Source organism: Prenolepis imparis, unplaced genomic scaffold, assembly GCF_030444845.1.
Source record: "Prenolepis imparis isolate NDT839.2.m4 unplaced genomic scaffold, iyPreImpa1.0 SCAF_11, whole genome shotgun sequence".
In the NCBI taxonomy this organism is placed as follows: domain Eukaryota; kingdom Metazoa; phylum Arthropoda; class Insecta; order Hymenoptera; family Formicidae; genus Prenolepis; species Prenolepis imparis.
The window spans coordinates 11,999,630-12,020,745 of NW_028141169.1; the positions used below are offsets into that span (position 1 = coordinate 11,999,630).

The window sequence follows — 21,116 nt, forward strand, 5'->3', positions numbered from 1 at the left end:
AAAGTGTAATCTAAGCTCGCGAATCAGTGAAGGTAATAATCGGCCAAAATACATAGGTAGGTCAGAAAAGTTTTTTTAATAATTTCTAAAAACACACTTGTATGTACAATATTTTCTATACGTTATTATATTTATATAGCGCGTCGCGCATTTTTATAGATACTTTTGCGTTAAAATATAAAAAAAAAATACAAATTTTGCTTTACAAATAGTCACTGAGATTCTTTTTGTCTTTTGGAATACAATCGCTTTTGTACTTGATGTAGAAAGAGAAATTATCTTGCATTGATACAACAAAAAAATATATAGTATCAGGAAGAAATTAAATTATTTTCATTGGTAAGCCTCGTACTACTATTGCAGCTGCTGTCATATAATGAGAGCAACTCTCTTTAGACTTTGCCATTGCCCGTAACATTTCTGGCTCCATTTCCGTTTTGTCCCTTTCTATTTTCTTCGTGAATTCTACAAAATTTGATTATAACACAATTATCGAATATTGTGGAGAGGAAACATGAAATAAATCTTTTATCTCATAATACTAACTTAAAGTACCGGAACTCCAACTATCTATGTCTACCTCAGTCCATGATCTCTCGGACGATGAAGGAATCCAATTACTCATAAAATGTGCAGTCATTTTGTCAATATCGGCATCTGTTACTTCCCACAGCATACCCAGGAGACAAGGACTAAAAATAAAATTAATTTATGCAATTTCTTATCTTGAAATTTAAACAAAATTCTTACTTATGATACGGAAATAAACAATACATCCTTTTTACCTGCATGCTATTAAATATTGATTCGAAACACCGTAAGGTGGATATCTTCCGCCTATCATAAGTAATTTCACGCTGCTACAACCGAATAATAAAACAGTAGATCTCACTCTTATTCTTTCGATACTTTCTCCAGATAAATAATCTATTCCACTGCCATGACCAGTATACCTATAGGGAAGAAGACAAGATATAATTAAATGAATGGTTGATAATGACAATATTACTGATAGAGAAATAATATTTGTACATTAAAATATCGTGATTTATAAGCGCGTCTTCGAACAGCTTTTCGTTAAGCTCCGTGTTGTAAGTTTTCCATTGTGGCAGCCAAAAGTCCATAAAGAGCTTTATGCGTTTCTCCATTTTGCTTAGATCGCCCGATGGATTGACCATACAGATTCCCATATCCTCTTTAGCTTTAATTATTTTACAACCTTCTACTATAGTGTCTTCGTGTTCCTTAAATAAGGCGTACGCCACGTGTAGAGACGGGAAACGAGTAACAGGATGGTTCTTGATAATTTCCATAGCTTCAAACGCTACATAATCCATATGCTTGAGAAGAAAATAAAAAGGATTTATTATACGAAATAGAAATTTACATAGATATATAATGTATAATTTTATTTTTCGATACAATATTGTATGCTTACCTCGTCGATAATTAGAACTAACGTCTTCCGCTTTGCGTTTTCCAATTTATTTATGAATGGTAACTTTCCATAAATAGACAAAATAATGTTATTTGCAAGTTTTTCATATTCGGGAAGAAGAAATTTCACTGCACGCGCTATTTCTTCACGCGTGAGAAAACACGCGCTTGTTGATATTTTTCCCAGAAGCCAACTGCATCGCTTTGATATTTTAGCGCTAAAATAACACAATGTTGATAATCAAGATGTAAATAATATATATTGCAATAAGCTCTACATAATATTCTAGCAAATATTACTTACAAAGGTTTGAAATCTGATATCAATTTATCGATCATTTGATACATCTCCTCTACAATTTCCAAATTTTCAATAGGATCAGCCATAAATAGTATTCTCCATTCACGCAACCATATCTTCTCTAATCCATTTATAGCTGTCTGTAAGTAAATAAGAAATCATCTTAGATTTCCTTATTAAGAGAGAAGCATAATATAATTTAAATTCAAATCTACCTTCATTTTGTTGTTCTGATTTTCTCGCATTATCCAATACTGTTTAGGATTTGCATAAGTGGCTTTTAACTCGGATCTGTAGTTACCCAATACATTTTTAATCTCCTGGCAGATATCATAAGATACCTGTGTTTCTGGTCTCGGTAAAGTTATACATAAAGGTTCTACGTCAAATGGCCCTGTGGGCAATATTGTAATATGTATGGCATGCATTACAGTAGAGGTGCATTTTGTATGCCTTAATATACTTGGGGATTCATACTGGGCAGTCACCTGAATCGTATACCATTCTGCGGACAGAAAATCAAAAAGATATAACAAATTTTATACAAGAACATATTGAAGCAAAAAAAAAATACATATGTATATATACCTTTCGGTAGTTCTGAAAGCTTTGATTTTAATGATTCATTATTGTCTGCAAATTTTGTTTCAAACTTTACATGTATCGGTTTCAATCCGTATATTTGAGGTTTATCCTGTAGAGACTCGTACAATCGACTCTTCTGATATCTGTGCAAAATGTGTTGTCGAAGTATTACCGCATGAGATTCAACTAAATGATGAATGGCTGTGAGTTCATCTCCAATCTGAAAAAAAAGGATGCATAGCAGATATTAATATTTATTGCAAGCACACTTCATCGTTGCACAATTGTTCATATTTTTTTATCAATCACAATCATTTATATAATAGTTTTATATAATATTTTAAAGGGGGATCATTTCAAATATATATATTAAAATATATTTTTTTTTCAAAACAATTCTGTCTATTTGTTTATATATACAAATATTAATTGAATTAAAGATTTAATTACCTCTAAATTACAAATAGCCAGCATTTTATTCAAACTAGCATATTCAATACTTCCCACATAGTTGCATCGTGCATCCGCAAGTAATTTTTCTGCATTATTTTTGATCTTCAACTTTTTCTCTTCGATTTTCTCTTGTGATTTTTTCGTATTCCTCACTTTCGATTTATTTTCGAAATTATTCTCATCAGGATGACATTTGTGCAAAATTCGCATAATTTTGTCAGTAATCGAGTTCATGTCGCTCGAGATTGTTCAGAAAAGACGTAACAAACTAAAAATTATATCATACGAAACTCGCACGTTTTGTTGACAATCCTTTCACAAACTTTTTCACGTAATCACATACAATGATCTTTATTATAATTCACTTTCAGTGATAACAGCATAATACTAGATTGAGTTCTATTACTCACGCAATTTTGCTAATTATTATTACTTCAATATTATATCACAAGACGAAGAACTCCTTAAATACAGGATTCAGATTTCTTGCAAGTTTCAAGTTAAATCAACAGTTAATTATAGTACCACATGCATTCAGTGTTGCCAATTTCATGTCGTGCAACACAGGACGGGGGAGAGAGAGCGTGTGTCGATGTGCGCGGCGCGTTCGATTTTGACCTTGTGGCGCAGCGTTACGCGATCGGAATTTGGTGCGCGGAGTGGGGGCTGGGTGGTGGGGGGTGCGCCGCGCACGTGCGGGCGCGCCGGCGCGCGCATCCCCCCACTCTCTGCCCCCACTCCTCGCGCCGAGTGTGACACGTGACCGCGTGGCACTGCGCCACTTGAAGGTTAAAGTCGAACGCGCGCGCACATCGACAGCGCTCTCTCCCACGATCTGAAATTAGCAACACTGCACGCATTGAAAATTGAAAGTTACTAGTGATATTTAGGGACGAGTGTAGCGCCTCTACAAAATTCTCCATTCAATAGCCAATCGCGTGTCATTTGTGCCTGTCGCGTGTTTGGCTTGCGCGACGTTACAACTGTGCTAAATTTCAAATAAACTTGCGGATGCACGATGCAACTTGTGGGAAGTGTTGAATATATTAGTTTGAACAAAATGCTGGCAATTTACAGGTAATTAAATCTTTAATTAGTGTTTGTAGATAGAAATTGTGTTTTGAAATATATATCTTCAATTTTGAAACGATCACTTTGATATATTATATAAAATTATATGATATAAATGATTGTGATTGATAAAAAATCAATCGCGACATATGTGCGAAATATAAAATTAAAACAACAAATTATACAATATTAATTTAATCAACTTTATTATCTTTAACCTAATTTATAATCTTGACATCTGTGTAATTAACCATCTGACATTTATAATCGATGAATGATATACAATCTTTTTTATTATCTTTATAACATTAAATTAGAGAATGCCATAAAATATAGAAATCGACGATAAAAGACTTATTTGACTTTACATTTTTTTTAAAATTAATTAATTAATGACAGAGAAATCATTCTTTTGTAATTCTAATATTTCAATATGCTTTTATATATATATGCGCATAAATTTATCATAAACATTGGAGCATATATGCTATATATATATATATGTTATTAAAATTATTGACGAGCTACTATCATATGCCGTATTAAAGAAATACCTGCAAATATTTCACATGATGCGCTGCCATTAATTATATCATATTTAAAATCAGCGTTTTCACTTGACAAGACATTTATAAGACCAGGAGGTATTCCACACATTTTAAACATATTGCAACATTGTGTCAGAATATATGAATCTGGATTACATATCACAATGACAGAATTGCCAAAAGCTAAATTTATTGTTAAATCTACAAACAAAGTAGTCGCATCTCCTTCTTTAAGAATAACAGTACCTTTTGGTCCGTAAATTTGTGATATTTCAACTTTTTCATTTTCAAAGCTACAAGTCATTATACTTTCACAAATATATAAAAAATTTATCCCATTTCTTATTGCATAGGCAAATGGAAATTTACTAAAAGAAAGTTTTTTTTAAAGAATATCAAGAGAGAATAAACATATATATATATATATATATATATATATACAAATATACAAGAAAGAAGATATAATAGGATGATTTAACATACCTTTCGCTTTCTAATAAGTTTGCAAAATTAACTAATATTTGCCTTCTGGATTTATTAGACATAGTACTCCAAATTATGAATCCATCTCTAGCTGAAATAGTGCATTTCACAACATCTTCACTACAAACATAAATTATATAAAATGATCACAAATTCAATGTAATTTCTCGTTAAACTATATTTAAATCTCTAAAAATTAATACAGAATAACCAGATGTATATATATATATATATATATATATATGTGTGTGTGTGTGTGTGTGTTTATATATATGTATGTATTTTTTTATATACCAGGTTGCATTTGCAAATAAAATATTATTATGCATCCAATATTTTTTTTCAATCGGTGTTTGCCATTTGCCATTATAAAACAGACCAAACATCATATCTTGACGCGTTGTTGAATTTATTGGATTTGTGCATGTATATTCTTTCATTTGATATAAATTCGAAGAGAAATCTAATGATTTCAAGTTTACATTCATGTATGAAAGTATAACACCAGGATCAAAACTCATGTATGTGTTTATACATAAAATATCATGCTGTTGAAAAAAAAGCCATATATCGTTTCAATAGCACAATTTGGCAATATATATATGTGTGTTAATGGCATATTGTGTAATATAATAATTTTAATTATAATGTAAAATATAATTTTATTTTAACAATGTACCTTCAAGGATTCTGCTAAATTTTTTGCAGCCGTAATATCTTCTGACCATATGGATACTATATTCACAGTATTTACATTACATAGAGATATATTGCTGAGTGTAAGTAATAAGTCTTGCTTTGACTGAAATGTTTGAATAGAAACATACTCAATCCGAACATATTCAAAATATTTCTTAAAATACCACATAAAAGTCTGTCTTATTGATTCTTGGATCCAAATTTTACTTAAAACGTTCGCAACGCTTTTATTCAATTTCAAACAATTCATAATTGCATGCAAATCTGAATCTTCTAGAAGTATTATGTCAACGTGCAGCACTATATAAAATATTGAAGCGATTAATTATATATAAATTAAGATACGGGTCTAAATTATATCTTATAAATATGTTTTTCTTACTTATAAGTTCTTTATAAGTATTATATCCTTCCATTTGTGATTCTTTTCTAAAATATAAATAAAATATTAATATAATATAATATTTTAATATCAATTTTAACATAATATTAATTAATTATTAATATAAAATATACAGTATAACATTGTTTACACTGAATAATTACATAATGGCAGTTTCCAAAAATAGCTGCATTTCATGGTCTTGATACATGTTGCAAATTATAAGCATTATTGAGATATTAATTGTCGTATCATTATTTACTAGAGAACGAAAGAATTTCATTTTTTTATTAAGTAAAATAAAAAACCATAAATAATATATATATATATATATATATATATATATATAAATCATGAATAACCATAAATAAAATTAATTTATGATGCATACGAATAACATGTGCAATAATATCAATATATTCTTAAATTAAAATTGCAAGAATATTATTATACGTACTATACGCATCATTAATTTCAATAATTGCACCAAAATAGTTGAAGTGATCAATAATGGTGTTAACAACATCTACATGTTCGCAAACTGACAAAAAAAAATTTAAATTGTTTTTTATTAGTGATGCTGTGTGAAAGAATCTATAAACATAAAAACACACATACACATTACATATATATATACATGCATATATATATTATATATATAAATATGACAACGATAAAAATAACAATTTATATATTTTTAAATTTAAGCATTTATTTACCTATGTGAAAGTTTGTCAGTATCCTTAAATTTCAATGTTTTACATAAATTGGATATATTTTCTTGTGCTTCCTAAAAATATGTATATAAAAGATATGGTAATATTATAAGTATTATACAAGAAAAAAAAATATATATCAAGTTTTTGCTCTTTATTGTTCTCAATGTTAATTATTAAATCTCTTTTTAATTAATATATTTCTTAAAAAAGAAATTAGTATATATATATATTATTCATGCTCACCTTTCTATTGTTTTGATATTCTAAATTAGTATAATATTCGTTTATAGTTTCTACACACTTATGCATGATTATTAGTCTGATTTTAACAATATTTTATAAAGCAAGATTAAAGATCGAATTACATATATGTGTCTATGACAGATCGGTCATATTATATATAATCTTTGCACAGTAATCATTGTAAACACAAAAATAAAAACTTGTGCTTGTGCAAAAAAAATTATATATATACATATATATATATATTGATACAGAAAACATCAACAAATCGATAATAACTATGCTTTAACATAAATCGTGCTTATACATAAGGCATTTTAAAGCTAATAACAATTTCATTTTTAATACTAATACTAAACTAAAACATCGAACAAAGATTGAACAGATAAAAATATATAAATTATATATAACGAGTGTTATTTATATTGTATGGAATATTCATGCTTTTAATTATTCTATATATAAAATTTCTTAAAGAATAATAATAACCGACACAGATGTATCGTTTTGTTATCTCTCTATTTAAATTAAATTTTTTTTTCTTTTGCGTTTTTTAAATATTTATAAAATATTTTACTTTTGTTAAGACACACAAATCTCTATTAATTATCTGTATTATGATTTTAAAGTTAAATATACGATTAAATATGCGCTTGATTTTTGAAATTTGAATTTTCTTCTACATAAGTTTAGATATTCATTCATCGTATAATTATTAATTACACATGTTATTATTTTGTAAAATTATTGTATTTTATTTATTAATTGTGTGAGACATGTGAAAAAGAAGAACATTAAAACAAAAAAATTGTATATACAATATTAATCTAATTAACATATATAGGTATATAATCTTGACATTTTTAACCAACATTATAACACAATCTTTTAAAAGACTGAATTATATATCGCAATAGAAAATGGGAGAAAAAAGATATTTGATCTCTCTTCTTTCTCTCTTCTATCAATTTAAAAAAAATAATTTAAAAACTTAATTAACAATAAGAGACATCTTTTTCTTACATTATAATCTTTAATATGAATGAGTTATTTATTATTGTATATTATATATATATATATATATATATATATATATCGGTACACAGAATTATGCTAAACACTACAGCACACATGCCATATCTTATTAAAATTATTTACGAAAAATTAAAATATACTGCGTTACAGTAAATGCTAAAACCGCTTGAGATGACGTTGAACTTAAAAAATTAGAATTAATATACTCCGTATTTTCAGCTGACAAGAGATTTATAACACCCGAAGGTATTCCACACATTTTAAACATATTGCAATATGGTGCTAAAATACATAAATCTGGATTACATATCACAATGACAGAATTGCCAATAATTAAATTTTGCGTTATTTCTTTAAACACAGTAGTAATGTCATCTTTCTCCTTCAGAATAACAACGTTTTTTGGCTTATAAGTTCTTATTATTTCAAATTCTTCAGTTCCATTATTATATGACATATTTCCAGAAATATATGACATATTTATCCATTTGGATACTACTTTGGACGATTCAAATTCACTAAAAAAAAAAAAAAAAGAGAATTATTAAAAAATATCATGGAAGAATAAACAGATGCAAATATACAAGATATAAGATATAGAATGATTCAACGTACCCATGGCATTCTAATATGGCTGCAAACTTAGATAACATTTGCCTTCTAGAATCACTAGACATAGTACTCAAATTTTTGAACCCTCTTGTAGCTGATTTAATACACTCCATAATATCTTGTCTACAATAAATTAAATAATTATAAATTTAATATAATTCTGTTAAACCGTGTATATTTGAAAAATCAAATCACAGCAGTAGAAGACCAAACAAGTATATGTTTATTTCTATACCTAGTTGCATTTGCAAATAAAATGTTCTTATGTATCCAATATGTATTATTCTTAGGCTTTTGCCATATGCCATCATAAAATAGATCGTATGTTAAACCTTTATGCGCAGTTGGATCAATTGGACTATTTTTCTCCATCACGTTTAAATTAGGAGGCGGATTTGTTATTGATTCACGAAATATATCTTGAAATGGAATTACAATGTCAGGACAAATATTCATGTGTGCATTTATAAATGAAATATTTTGCTATAAAAAGAAAAGACATTTCAACACAATTTGTCAATGTTATATATTGTGTAACTTTAATGATGTACATTTAAAGATCTTGCTAAATTTTTTGCAGCTGCAATATCTTCTGACCATATAGATACTCCATTCGCTGTATTATTTGCATCGAGTATATTCTCGGGTGCATTGAATGTAAGTAAATCTTGCTTTGTTCCAAATATTTGAATGAAAACGTTCAAATGGCAAAAATTTTTCTTAAAATGCCACATAAAAGTCTGTATTATTGATTTTTGAACCCAAATGTTCTTTAAACAAGACACAGGTCTTTTAATAAACTTCAAACAATTGATAACTGCATACAAGTCTGAATCTTCTAGAATTATCATTTCAATCTGCAGGACTACAAAAATATTGAAGTGTTTTATTTATAAGATATATACAATTTATCTATATATAAATGTTATCCTTACGTAGAAGATTTTTATATTCATAATACCAATTTATGTTTACCCCGCTACTAAAATATAAAATAACTTATAAAATATCTATGATAATATCAATTTTAATATAATAATTTAATCAATTTAATATATAATAATGACAAATGGACATAATATAATTGTAAGATTTTTACACTGAATAATTACATAACACTTTCCAAAAATGTCTGTATACCATCTTCTTGATACATATAGTAGATTGTAAGTAATATATGCCCGATAAAATTATTGTCTAAAGAGAACAAAATAATATAAAACGGTAGAGTGCCATTAATATATCATAAATAAAATAAAACTATGATAAAATAAAGTTATGACTATTAGAAATGCAAATAATATATAACATCTATATATTTTTCTCAAAATGTAATTTACATTTTATTATGCATACAATTACCAGTTTCAGTCTCAAGCGTAAAAGCCGCACCAAAATGATAGAGATAATTAAGAACAGTAACAGCTACATCTACATGTTTGCAAATTGACTTGAAAAAGTTCAAATTTTTTTCCATTAGTGATGCTGTATCTAGAAATCTACAAACAAACAAATGAATATATATATATATATATATATATATAAACACATTATAAATAAATATCACTAATAACGAGCAACTTTTATATTTTATCACATTATTATTTGTATCTTAAGTTTAAATGTAATTTACCTATGTGCGAAATTGTCAGTTTCCGTAAATGATAATTCTGAAGATAAAAAACGTATTCGTTCTAATGATTCCTAAAAGTACACATACGAAATAATGTTACACATTTTACAAGAAACGCATAGAGAAAATGGTCTCTTTTTGTTTCCAAAATGTTAATACTAAATCAGTCCTTTATTAATAGTTTATTTTATTATTATCTTTTTCATATTTATAATACTCACCCCTATCTTATTATCTCCATCTTCATATTCTAGATTGGTATAATATTCACCTATACTTCTCACATGTTTATTCATTATTATTAATCTGGTTTCAACAATAGTTTATAAAATGAGATTACATAGAATTACATATATAAGTTTATGAGAAATTAATCGCGCTCGTCACCAGCTTATTTGCACAACAGTGATAATTCTAAATACAGAAGGCGACCTTGTGTTTAAGCAATAATAAATAGATATTTTTCATACAAAGCAGCAAATCAGTGATTATATGCTAAGTATTTTAAAGCTATAGTAATATTATCATAACATTCTATTCAAATAAAAAATGCGCTAAAAATTGTAATGCGAAACAGTAAAATATGTCTAAATGACCGTTTTTATTAAGGAAATACATTTTTATTGTTTTACTTAAAAAGTTAAATACGATTTAATAATACAATTAAAAATTTTTTTATGTATAGGAGTCTAGTGTTTTCCGATATATTTATTATCGAATATAAAATTTAATGCATAGAAAATAATAATTTTTTGAAGTATTAATTATTTTGAGCACTTTTATAATTTGAATTTTATTTATATGTTATAGATCAACGTCAAGTCTTAATGCAGTTCGAATGGTAAAGTGTCGCGCGTTGGGGGGAACCTGGTTTAGGAGGCTGAAAATATTTTTGAGAAAAGTTAAATTAGATTATTTTTTTTGTAAAGAAAAGTCGCAATTTTTTCGTGAAAATTGTAACTTCTTTTTTTAAAGTTGTAAAAGTTTTTCAATTTTTGCTTTTCTTTTAATTTTTTTAGTTTAAATAGAAGGTAATAATATAACATTAAAAAAATTAATTGGTTTTTTTGTTTCAGTGAAAAATGGGCGCTATCAATATAGCTTTATTTTTTAAATAAAACTTTAATATTTTTTAATAAAAAAATTATTTTACATAATTTAAATGTATAATAAACTGTGCCTAAAATTTGGAATTAATTGGTTTTATTTTAGCTGAGAAAAAAAATTATAAAAATTATGTATTTTGTCAGCCTTCTAAACCAGGTTCCCCCCTTAAGTGCGGGAGTGTCGTGCAAAGTATCGCGCGTTCAAGTGCGGGAGTGTCGTTCAAAGTATCGCGTGTTATCGTAAATCAGCAGACTTTGACTTGAATTATCGGGCAATCCTGATCAACCTGATCTGAGAGGAGGAGCAGGCCTAGGAGGCATCAGGCGCCGGTGGAGCAATTCTGTGGTGACAATAATGTAGGGTGAGTTTTTTAATATAAATTATATAATATAAATCAACACTATTATATATTATACTTACAATTAGCAATCAATACTGTTTTATTAAATATTTAATGCAAATATATGACATTCGGTTATCAAATGATTATTATAATTATACATGTTTTTTATTTGTATAAACTTATTATATATTTTTCTTTTTTTCTAATTGTGCGATATACATGAAATAAAAAATTAAAATTGTACAATATATATTATTAATTAAACCAACATATATTTATAATATGACATCTTTAACCGACAATTATAACACATAATATTTTAAAACACTGAATTAGAGGATATATCAATATAAGGCGGAGAAAAGTTATTTGATTTTTTCTTACTGTTATAAATATAATTTTTAAAAAATTAATTTATAAACTTAATAACAAAGACACCGTTTTTCTAATATTATAATCTTATGATAATGAATGAGTTTGTACTTGTGTATATAAAGCCGTACAGGTTTATGCCTAACACTATAAATTATTTACGAGGAACGAAAATATGTTGCATTATTGTAAATTTTTTCAGTGCTTTCTCTAAATTTTCTACATTTTCTACATCGCAATTTTCTATATCAACATTATTTGTAATTGACAAGAGATTTATAACACCCGAAGGTATTCTACACATTTTAAACATATTGCAATATGGTGCTAGAATACATAAATTTGGATTACATATCACAATGACAGAATTGCCAATAATTAAATTTTGTGTTAATTCTTGAAACAAAGCAGTTTCATCTTCCTCCTTAAGAATAACAATGCTTTTTGGCTTACAAATACTTATTACTTCAAATTTTTCAGTTTTAACATAATATGACATTTTTTCATAAATATATGACATACTGATCCACTTAGATACTACTTCGGATAATGAAAATTGCCTAAAAAAAAAAGAGAAAATCATAAAAGAGAAATAAGAGATAATAAACAGATGTAAATCTACAAGAAATAAGATATATGATGATTCAACATACCCATGGCATTCTAATATAGTTGCAAAATTAGATAACATTTGCCTTCTAGAATCACTAGACATAGTACTCAAATTTTTGAATCCTTTTGTAGCTGATTTAAAACACTCTATAATATCTTGACTACAATAAATTAAATAATTATAAGTTCAATATAATATTTCGTTAAATCGTATATTTAAAAATTCAAAAATCACAGAATAAAAAAGAGTACGCGTCTATTTCTAATATATACCTAGTTGCATTTGCAAACAAATTATTCTCATGTTTCCAATATGTATTTTTCTTAGGTTTTTGCCACTTGCCATCATAAAACAGATTGTATGGTAAATCTTTATGCGTAGTTGGATTAATTAGATTATTTTTACATTTGTCTATCGTAATTAAATCAAAAGACTTAATTGCTGGATGAAATATTTGTCTAATTGGAACCAGGGCGTTAGGACAAATATCCATGTGCATATTTATAAATGCAATACTTTTCTGTAAAAAAAAAAAAAAAAAAAATATTTTAATACATTTCAACCCAATTTGTCAATATTATATATTGTTTGTAATTTTAATGATGTACATTTAAAGATCTTGCTAAATTTTTTGCAGCTGTAACATCTTCTGACCATATACATACAAAATTCACTGTAATATTTTTATCTAATATATTATTCTCATATGTACTGGGTGTAAGTACTTCTTGCTTCGATTGAAATATTTGAATGGGAACGTTCAATTTAACATTTTTCTTAAAATGCCACATAAAAGTGTGTATTATTGATTTTTGGACCCAAATTTTTTTTAAACAAGCTACAACTCTATTATATTTCAAATCGTTAATGATTGCATGTAAGTCTGAATCTTCTAAAATTATTATTTCAACCTGCAGGTCTACAAAAATATTGAAGTATTTATTTATAAGATACATATGAATTTTATTTTTTATAAATGTTTTTCTTACATTTAAGTAGGTTTTTATATTTATAATACCACTCTAATTTTGTTTTGTCGACACTAAAATATAAAAATAACAATTATAATATCGCAATGTTGATATAATAGTGATCGATGATTAATATAATACAATTCAATATTTTTTTACACTCAATAATTACATAATATTTTCCAAATATTCCTGTATAGCATATTCTTTATATGTATAGAAGATTGTAATTAAAAAATTCTCGATTATATCAAATACGTCATCTATTAGAGAACAAAAGAATTTCGTTTATAATGTGTGTTGCTATAATATATAGAAGATGAGTGCCATTATTATTTATTAAGTAAAATAAAATTATGTTAAAATAAAATTATGATAGGAACGCATAAAAATAATATATAAAATATTAATATATTATTTTTAATAATGTAATTGCAAGGATTTTATTATGCGTACCGTCGCAATCAACTTCATCCTGAAGCTTAAAAGTCGCACCATAAAAATAGAGACTATTAAGAATACCGAGAACTGAATCTACATGTTGGCAAACTGACATAAACAAGTTTAAGTTCTCTTCCATTATTGTCGCCATTCTTAGGAATCTATAAACCAAAAAATCGAATATATGAACACATTATAAAATATCGCTAATTATAAGTAAAAGCAACTTATTTCACATTTTATCACTTTATTTACATCTTAAGTTTAGATATTTATTTACCTATATGCGAAATTGTCAGTTTCCATAAATGATAATTCTAAAGATAAATAATGTATTCGTTGTAATGATTTCTAAAAGTACACATACGAAATAGTGTTACACATTTTACAAGAAACATAGAGAAAATGGTCTCTTTTTGTTTCTAATTTTAATACTAAATCTCATAATCTTTTATTAATATATATATAGTTTATTATTTATTATCTTTTTTATATTTATACTCACCATCATCTTATCTCCATCTTTGTATTCTAGATTGGTATAATATTTCTCTATACTTATCACGCGTTCATTCATTATTATTAATCTGGTTTCAACAATATAGTTTATAAAATGAGAGATTACAGATGAATTACATATATATACGTTTATGAGAAATTAATCACGCGCGTTACCTGCTTTGCACAACAATAAAGATTATTATAAATATACAGATAAAGGCGACCTTGTGTGCAAAAAATAGATATTTTGATACAAGCAGGAAATCATAGTGATTATTTATTTTAAAACTAATAATATTACGAATAGAGGCAATCAAATATAAACGAGAATTTTTTTTCCATAATTTATTACACATTCCTCTATATTTTCTACGAAAACAGGATCACCAAAATCCTCATATCCACTGGCAAAAATGCATTTCTGTAGCGAGAAACTATATAGAAATGAAACTGATGTATATATTTTTTATTTTTATTCAAAATAAATTACGAAAAAAATTCCCGTTTATATATTTGATTTGCCCTACGTATCATAATACTCTTAACTATAACAATCATTATATACAATTTTTTATAACTAAATGAATTATAAGATAACACAAGGATTTGCAGGAAAATTTATTTGATTTTCTATATCAATTTTATTTTTAAAAAAATTAGTTTGCTAACAGAAATCTAAAATTATAATCGCATTTATATGAAATTGTTTATGTGTACAAACTTTTTTAAGCCTTCTGCTTCTGATTTAGAGATGATTTTCAAAAGTCGTAATATCTATAAATATTTATTCGTGACTATTAAATATTTTTATTATACAATCATTTAATTATTTTATTTTACAACCTTATATGTTTAATCTTTTATTATTTAATTGTGACTTACTGTAATAGTAATTAATATATATTTTATTTATTAATTATGACGCATGTGAAACAAAAAATTTTAAAACATAAATTATACAATATAAGCAATATAACATATTTATAATCTTTATAACTAACAATCATAATGAATAATCTTTTGTGATATAGAGCTAGAAAATGTCATGATATAGAGAGATGGGAAATTATATATTATTGGACTATAAATTTATTTCGAAAGATAAAAATTAATGGAGATGATTGCATCATTATTCTAAAATTTAAACAAATATTTAATATGTAATATTTAAATAATACGGGAACATGTGTTTACAATTGTACATATATTGCTATAAAACATGATATTAAAAATCTTATAACTCAGTTATCAAACATGAATATTATAATTATATATGCTACGTTATCATAATTTTTTATTTAAGACAAAGTACAATGTGCTTGGTTATAGTAAGTTGTGCATATACTTGATGTGGGTTTAATTTTTGAAGATTCTCATATTTAATGTCCTCTATAACATTACTTGAAATGAGATTTATAACACCCGGTGGTATTGTGGCTGTTGAAAATATGTCACAATATGGTATTAGTGTACACAAATTTGGATTACATAGCACAATAATAGAATTGCCAGTAATTAAACATTGTGTTAATTCGCGAAACAGAGTAACTTTGTCTGTCTCTTTAAGACTAATAATACCTCTTGGTATACGAACTTTTGTTATTTCAAATTTGTCATTTTGATAGCGATTCATTTTATTCTTACAGTAATACGGCAATTTTGTCCACTTAAATACTTCATTCGCTAATAAAACTTCACTAAGAGAAAGAAAAAAGAAAACACTTATATGTATATAAAAAGTTATCAAACATGAATAGTATTAAATAAAATTAATTAATTTTAATAATTTACACATACTTCTTATTTTGTAATGTTGATGCAAGCTTGGATAATATATTCATTCTAGAAATAATAGACTTTTTACTCCAAATTTTAAATCCTTCTTCAGCCGACTTCGTGCATTTTTTAAAATCTTCCCTACATTAATCGATCAAGTTAAAAATGTTTAATGTATTAAATTTTTTAATTTTAAAAATTATTACTAAATATAAGGTCAGAGAATGTATTTGTACCTTGTTGCATTTGCCAGTAAAATATCATTGTGTTCCCAATATATATTTAGGATAGGTATCTGCCACATACCACCATAAAACAGATTATAAATTGTATGATCTGATTGTGGATTTATTATCCACTTATGATCATCTTTTTTATTCATATATTCCTTTTCAGATAAAAATTGACATTCAAGTGGAAATAGTTTTGTGTAAGGTAACAAGATACCAGCACAAAAATTCATATGTGTATTTATGAATACAATATGTCTCTGATAAGAGTAAAAATTGGTTTAATAACTACAATATCATTTATGTTTATAAATTTTAAATATGATATACCTGTAAAGACTCTGCTAAATTTCTTGCACCTACGATATCTTCTGTCCATATGGAAAGTATCTTCAATCCACGATGCAATATTTGCGATGTAAGTAATTCTTGCTGTGATTGAAATATATAAATGGGAACGTTTAAATGTCCAAAATATTTCTTTATATGCCATTGAAAATCCTTGTTCATTGATTCTTGGACCCAAATTTTATTTAAAGAAGACGCAACATTTTTTATTTTCAAACAGTTAATAAATGCATACAAATCTGATCCTTCGAGAAGCACCATTTCAATGTACCGGTCTATAAATAAAATTTAAATAAATAAAAAATATTATTTATACAAAAAGTACTAATTCTTGTACAATAACTTATAAGAAAACTAATTTTTTATATATAATATTTAAAAGTTTTTGAAAATATTAAAAGTAATAATTTTTAAATTATACTTTAAGTATCATTTTCTCACTTGAAAGTAGAGTTTTATAATTTTCTTGTGTAAAATCCTGTGTCGTCGAATTTTTGCTAAAATATAAGAATAATATATATATATATATATGTGTGTGTGTGTGTGTGTGTAAAATATCGAAAAGAATATCTATTTTATAATAATATGATAAAAGAATATATTGATTTATTAATTATATAGTTAATATAAATAAATATAAGATATTTTGCATTGAATAATTACACGAGAGCATTTTCCAAAAATAGTTGCACTTCTGGTTCTTTACTTATATTACAAATTGTAAGCATTAACGACATGATTATTTCATCTATATTTTCGAATCCATCTAGGGGACAAAAGAATTTTATGTGTACTCTTATATAGTGCTTTTGTTACTTATATATAAGTAAAATAAAAATTTATGATAAAATAAAATTATAAATAGATGCAAAAAATGTCATGTCAATATATTTTTACAATTGCAATTTTAAGCATATTAATTATTATACGTACATATTGTGTCAAACATATGTTGCACGCCAAAAAAGTTTAAATAATCAATAATATTCTTAACTGTATCTTCATGTTCACAAACCAATGCAAAAAGAAAAAAATTATCTCGCATTATTGATCCCGCTTCGTAGAATCTGTAAATAAAAAAAAAATAGACACACATGCATATTATTTATAAGCATGAAAAGAATAAAAGCATCTTTTGCATTTTTATCATATTATTTACATCTTAAATTTAAGCATTTATTTACCTCTGTGTGAAATTATTGGCTTCTGGAATTTTTAATTCCAAAGATAAATCGGATATTTTCTTTAATGCTTTCTAAAAACAAGTATATACAGTATTATCTATATATTTTACAATATAAATCAATTTTTTTTCTCGTTGTCTTCAATATTAATGTGAAAAATCTCAATTAATAATAATCTCTCTAATTGTCTTATTAATAATACATTTATATATACATATATGATTCATATATTCATACTCACCTCTTTGCTTATATCATATTCTAGATTAGTATAATATTTGTTTATGACATTCACATTGTAATGAGTTGCATTATTATCCATGATTAATCTGATTCCAACAACGTTTATAAAACGAAATTTAAAAATTATATGTCTACGAAAGATCGGTCATCATCCTTGTAATAATACGAAACTTATAAATACTAAAACATACGAAAACGACCTTGTGCTTGTGAAATTATATGAAATGTTATTTTAATTCAAAATAACGTTTAAATTAGAAGACGCGCGTTTACTTAAATTTTAATTCCTCCCTATATGAAAATTCTTAAGAAACGACATAGAATACTTCTTTGCTGTATGCGTTCAAAAAGATATGTATGTACATATCTTTTTGAACGCATTTTAGATTTTTACAATTTATAAAATATTTTTCCTTTTAAGAAACATACAGAAATTTCTTTACTGTTTGTTGCTTTAAAATTATATTGTGCCTAGATATCCTATATTTTTATCATTTTACCATAACTTCTATTATTTAATCTGAAATAATATTAAGACATAGTTCTTTATTTTCAAAATATTTATTATTTATTTATATATATTCACTAGTAATTGAAAACTTTTGTATATTCAATTTTTATTTAACAATATATAAAAATGATTATATATATTTATAAACAACTTACAATATTGCGAGATTATCACCAAATCATATATACTTCAATTTATATCAGCCGAGAAAATTCGATGCACAGTTAATATTATATGCTTATTTTACAAACTTTACACGTCTTCTTCTTCGATCTCTCCTTGAATAATAACCAATTTTGAAAGCTTGCAAATTATATATATAAATCTCGAAGTCCCCCATCGTTACAAAATACAATTATTATAAAAACGATATTACTTACATTTTTATAATCTTATTTCATCACAGGAATGTAAATGTCAATGTTGTGTGTTTTCCGAGATTTAGCTCATTAACATAGGCTCATCATCGACGGAATCTTTTTTTTTTTTTTTTTTTTTTTTTTCATTTCGTATTTTTATTCATTCAACAACTTGCGGTCCTGCGAAAGACTGATCGTTCGCGATTTGACGCAGATTCTCCCCCGAGTAGGAGAGCAGAGGGGAGACCTCGACGCCGTCGCCGACGTCCTTCGCACCCGCGTCCAGCAACCATTTTCTATGCAGATTGAGCAGATCGGTGCGAGCTGTGCTCGAGCAATCTTGACCGGCGGAATCGCAGTTCTTCAACGGGCTGAATTCCTCCTCGCGAGTCCCCTGCCAGACCGCGAAGTTCCTCGCGTAGGGAAACACGTCGAACACGAATTTCTCTATCTTGATACCGTTGGGAATCTTCGGCGCGATCCTCTCCCCGTCGTCGTCGACGTACGGAATCTTCTTCCTCGCCACGTGCAGAATCAGGTCTTTCTCGTGAAAGTACGCGATGTCCTTCAGAAAGTCAATCGTGAAGTAGTGATTGCATATGTTGGCGGCGTTGTACACCAGCTGCCCGTTTTCGTGACGGAGTTCCGCGGTCTCCTTCGTGATCTCGCTGTATTCCACCACTTGATAATGATCCTCCACCTACATTCATCGAGAGAAACATTTTAGATTTTATTTTTGGATCAAATTTTAGATTCTAGAGACGAGTCGTTTGTATGAGATATAGTCTATTAAATTTTATAACAAAAAAAGTACACATGCCTTGCAAACTACGCCAACAGCTTCAGAGGGTGAGGACTTTTCGATAACTTTGACTCCGCAGTCTGTTCCAGAGAGCAAGCAGTATCCTATAAATATAGGGTCCGCCACTTTCACCAAGATGTTGTCCACGGAATGCGCGTGAATGTTCCGGATACCACGTTCCACCATGTCGTCCAGTATCCTGTGATTCTTCAAAGCGCGATACAATCCTCCGTTACCGTCCGGCGCTTTGGAAACCCGATGCTTGGCGTCCAAAATGATCTTCCCATCAAGAGTGAAACACGGCAGCATACCTTGTTTGAAGGCTCGAACGTTTCTTTCTTTCAAACCGAAGTAGTCGTGCTGGCTCAGGTACGCGACAGTAGCGTCATGAGTAGCGTCGCTGGTAAGGATGTACCTGAAGAGAAAGGAAAGAAGAATTAAATTTACTTGAGATATTTAGCTTCTTCTTCTTACGATACATACTTATACTTATTTTTTATTTCTATGATTTCTTTTTAGACTACGTACCAAGCTATCTCTCCACGTTTTCCACAACGTTGCTCCGCCATGTTCTGCAAACGAAGTATCCTCTCCGCTTGCAGCTGAAAGAGAGTCTTACGAGATGGCAGGTCAACATCGAACATGCCCTTGGGATAAGTCACTCCTAGACGTGTGCCTTGGCCACCTGCCATCAGTAACACAGCAACACGACCTTCAGCAACCTCCGTCAGACCAAGTTCCTCATACTTCCTCAACTCCTCCTTCGTTGAAGTCCTGACAGAGGCGATTTTCGCCTCGTCAATAGGCTGTACCTTGTCATCCAGCATACCTTGACCAATACACTGGGAGGATTCCGTAGCCTTTATGAAGTACACAGTGGTCTCTCGCAGATCCAACTCCTCTATATCATTCTCCAGCTGGTTCCTATCTTCATCTGTCAGCTCCTCCCAAAATCTGAGCAGCTGTCCCTGATCGTACTCGTTCAACTTCCCTTTTAGAGCCTCCATACTCGTCATCCAGCCCCAGTCAGGTGCGTTTGACACTTGGAGGACGAGTCTTGTAATAGAATCCCCTTTATCGCGCGTCGCGTTTACAAATCCGCAGATAAATTCCT

The 21,116-nt window shown here is 27.8% G+C and overlaps 4 protein-coding genes across 5 annotated transcripts; all 4 read right to left on the bottom strand.

Moving 5' to 3' along the window:
- Positions 1-322: 322 nt before the first annotated feature.
- Positions 323-3,531, bottom strand: Sse (extra spindle pole bodies like 1, separase). 2 transcript variants are annotated; one of them, XM_083050256.1, is made up of 10 exons: positions 3,302-3,531; positions 2,774-3,044; positions 2,327-2,543; positions 1,954-2,243; positions 1,742-1,878; positions 1,439-1,655; positions 1,033-1,340; positions 786-953; positions 547-692; positions 323-465 (listed from the first exon to the last, which is right to left on the bottom strand). In XM_083050256.1, exons 2-10 carry the CDS (start codon positions 3,008-3,010, stop codon positions 323-325), a joined length of 1,863 nt encoding a protein of 620 aa, XP_082906382.1. In that variant the 5' UTR covers positions 3,011-3,044; positions 3,302-3,531. The 2 variants fall into 2 exon arrangements, with proteins under 2 accessions (XP_082906382.1, XP_082906381.1); XM_083050255.1 differs by having other exon boundaries at positions 3,187-3,530.
- A 4,503-nt stretch (positions 3,532-8,034) lies between these two features.
- Positions 8,035-10,045, bottom strand: LOC145942952 (uncharacterized). Its single transcript, XM_083050125.1, has 6 exons — positions 9,931-10,045; positions 9,120-9,433; positions 8,804-9,051; positions 8,572-8,691; positions 8,163-8,474; positions 8,035-8,041 (listed from the first exon to the last, which is right to left on the bottom strand). Exons 1-6 carry the CDS (start codon positions 10,043-10,045, stop codon positions 8,035-8,037), a joined length of 1,116 nt encoding a protein of 371 aa, XP_082906251.1.
- A 5,798-nt stretch (positions 10,046-15,843) lies between these two features.
- On the bottom strand, positions 15,844-17,164 carry LOC145943048 (uncharacterized). Its single transcript, XM_083050260.1, has 4 exons — positions 16,886-17,164; positions 16,562-16,815; positions 16,347-16,466; positions 15,844-16,246 (listed from the first exon to the last, which is right to left on the bottom strand). Exons 1-4 carry the CDS (start codon positions 17,162-17,164, stop codon positions 15,844-15,846), a joined length of 1,056 nt encoding a protein of 351 aa, XP_082906386.1.
- A 1,800-nt stretch (positions 17,165-18,964) lies between these two features.
- On the bottom strand, positions 18,965-21,018 carry Mmy (UDP-N-acetylglucosamine pyrophosphorylase mmy). Its single transcript, XM_083050258.1, has 3 exons — positions 20,531-21,018; positions 20,021-20,417; positions 18,965-19,900 (listed from the first exon to the last, which is right to left on the bottom strand). Exons 1-3 carry the CDS (start codon positions 21,016-21,018, stop codon positions 19,361-19,363), a joined length of 1,425 nt encoding a protein of 474 aa, XP_082906384.1. The 3' UTR covers positions 18,965-19,360.
- Positions 21,019-21,116: the final 98 nt, after the last annotated feature.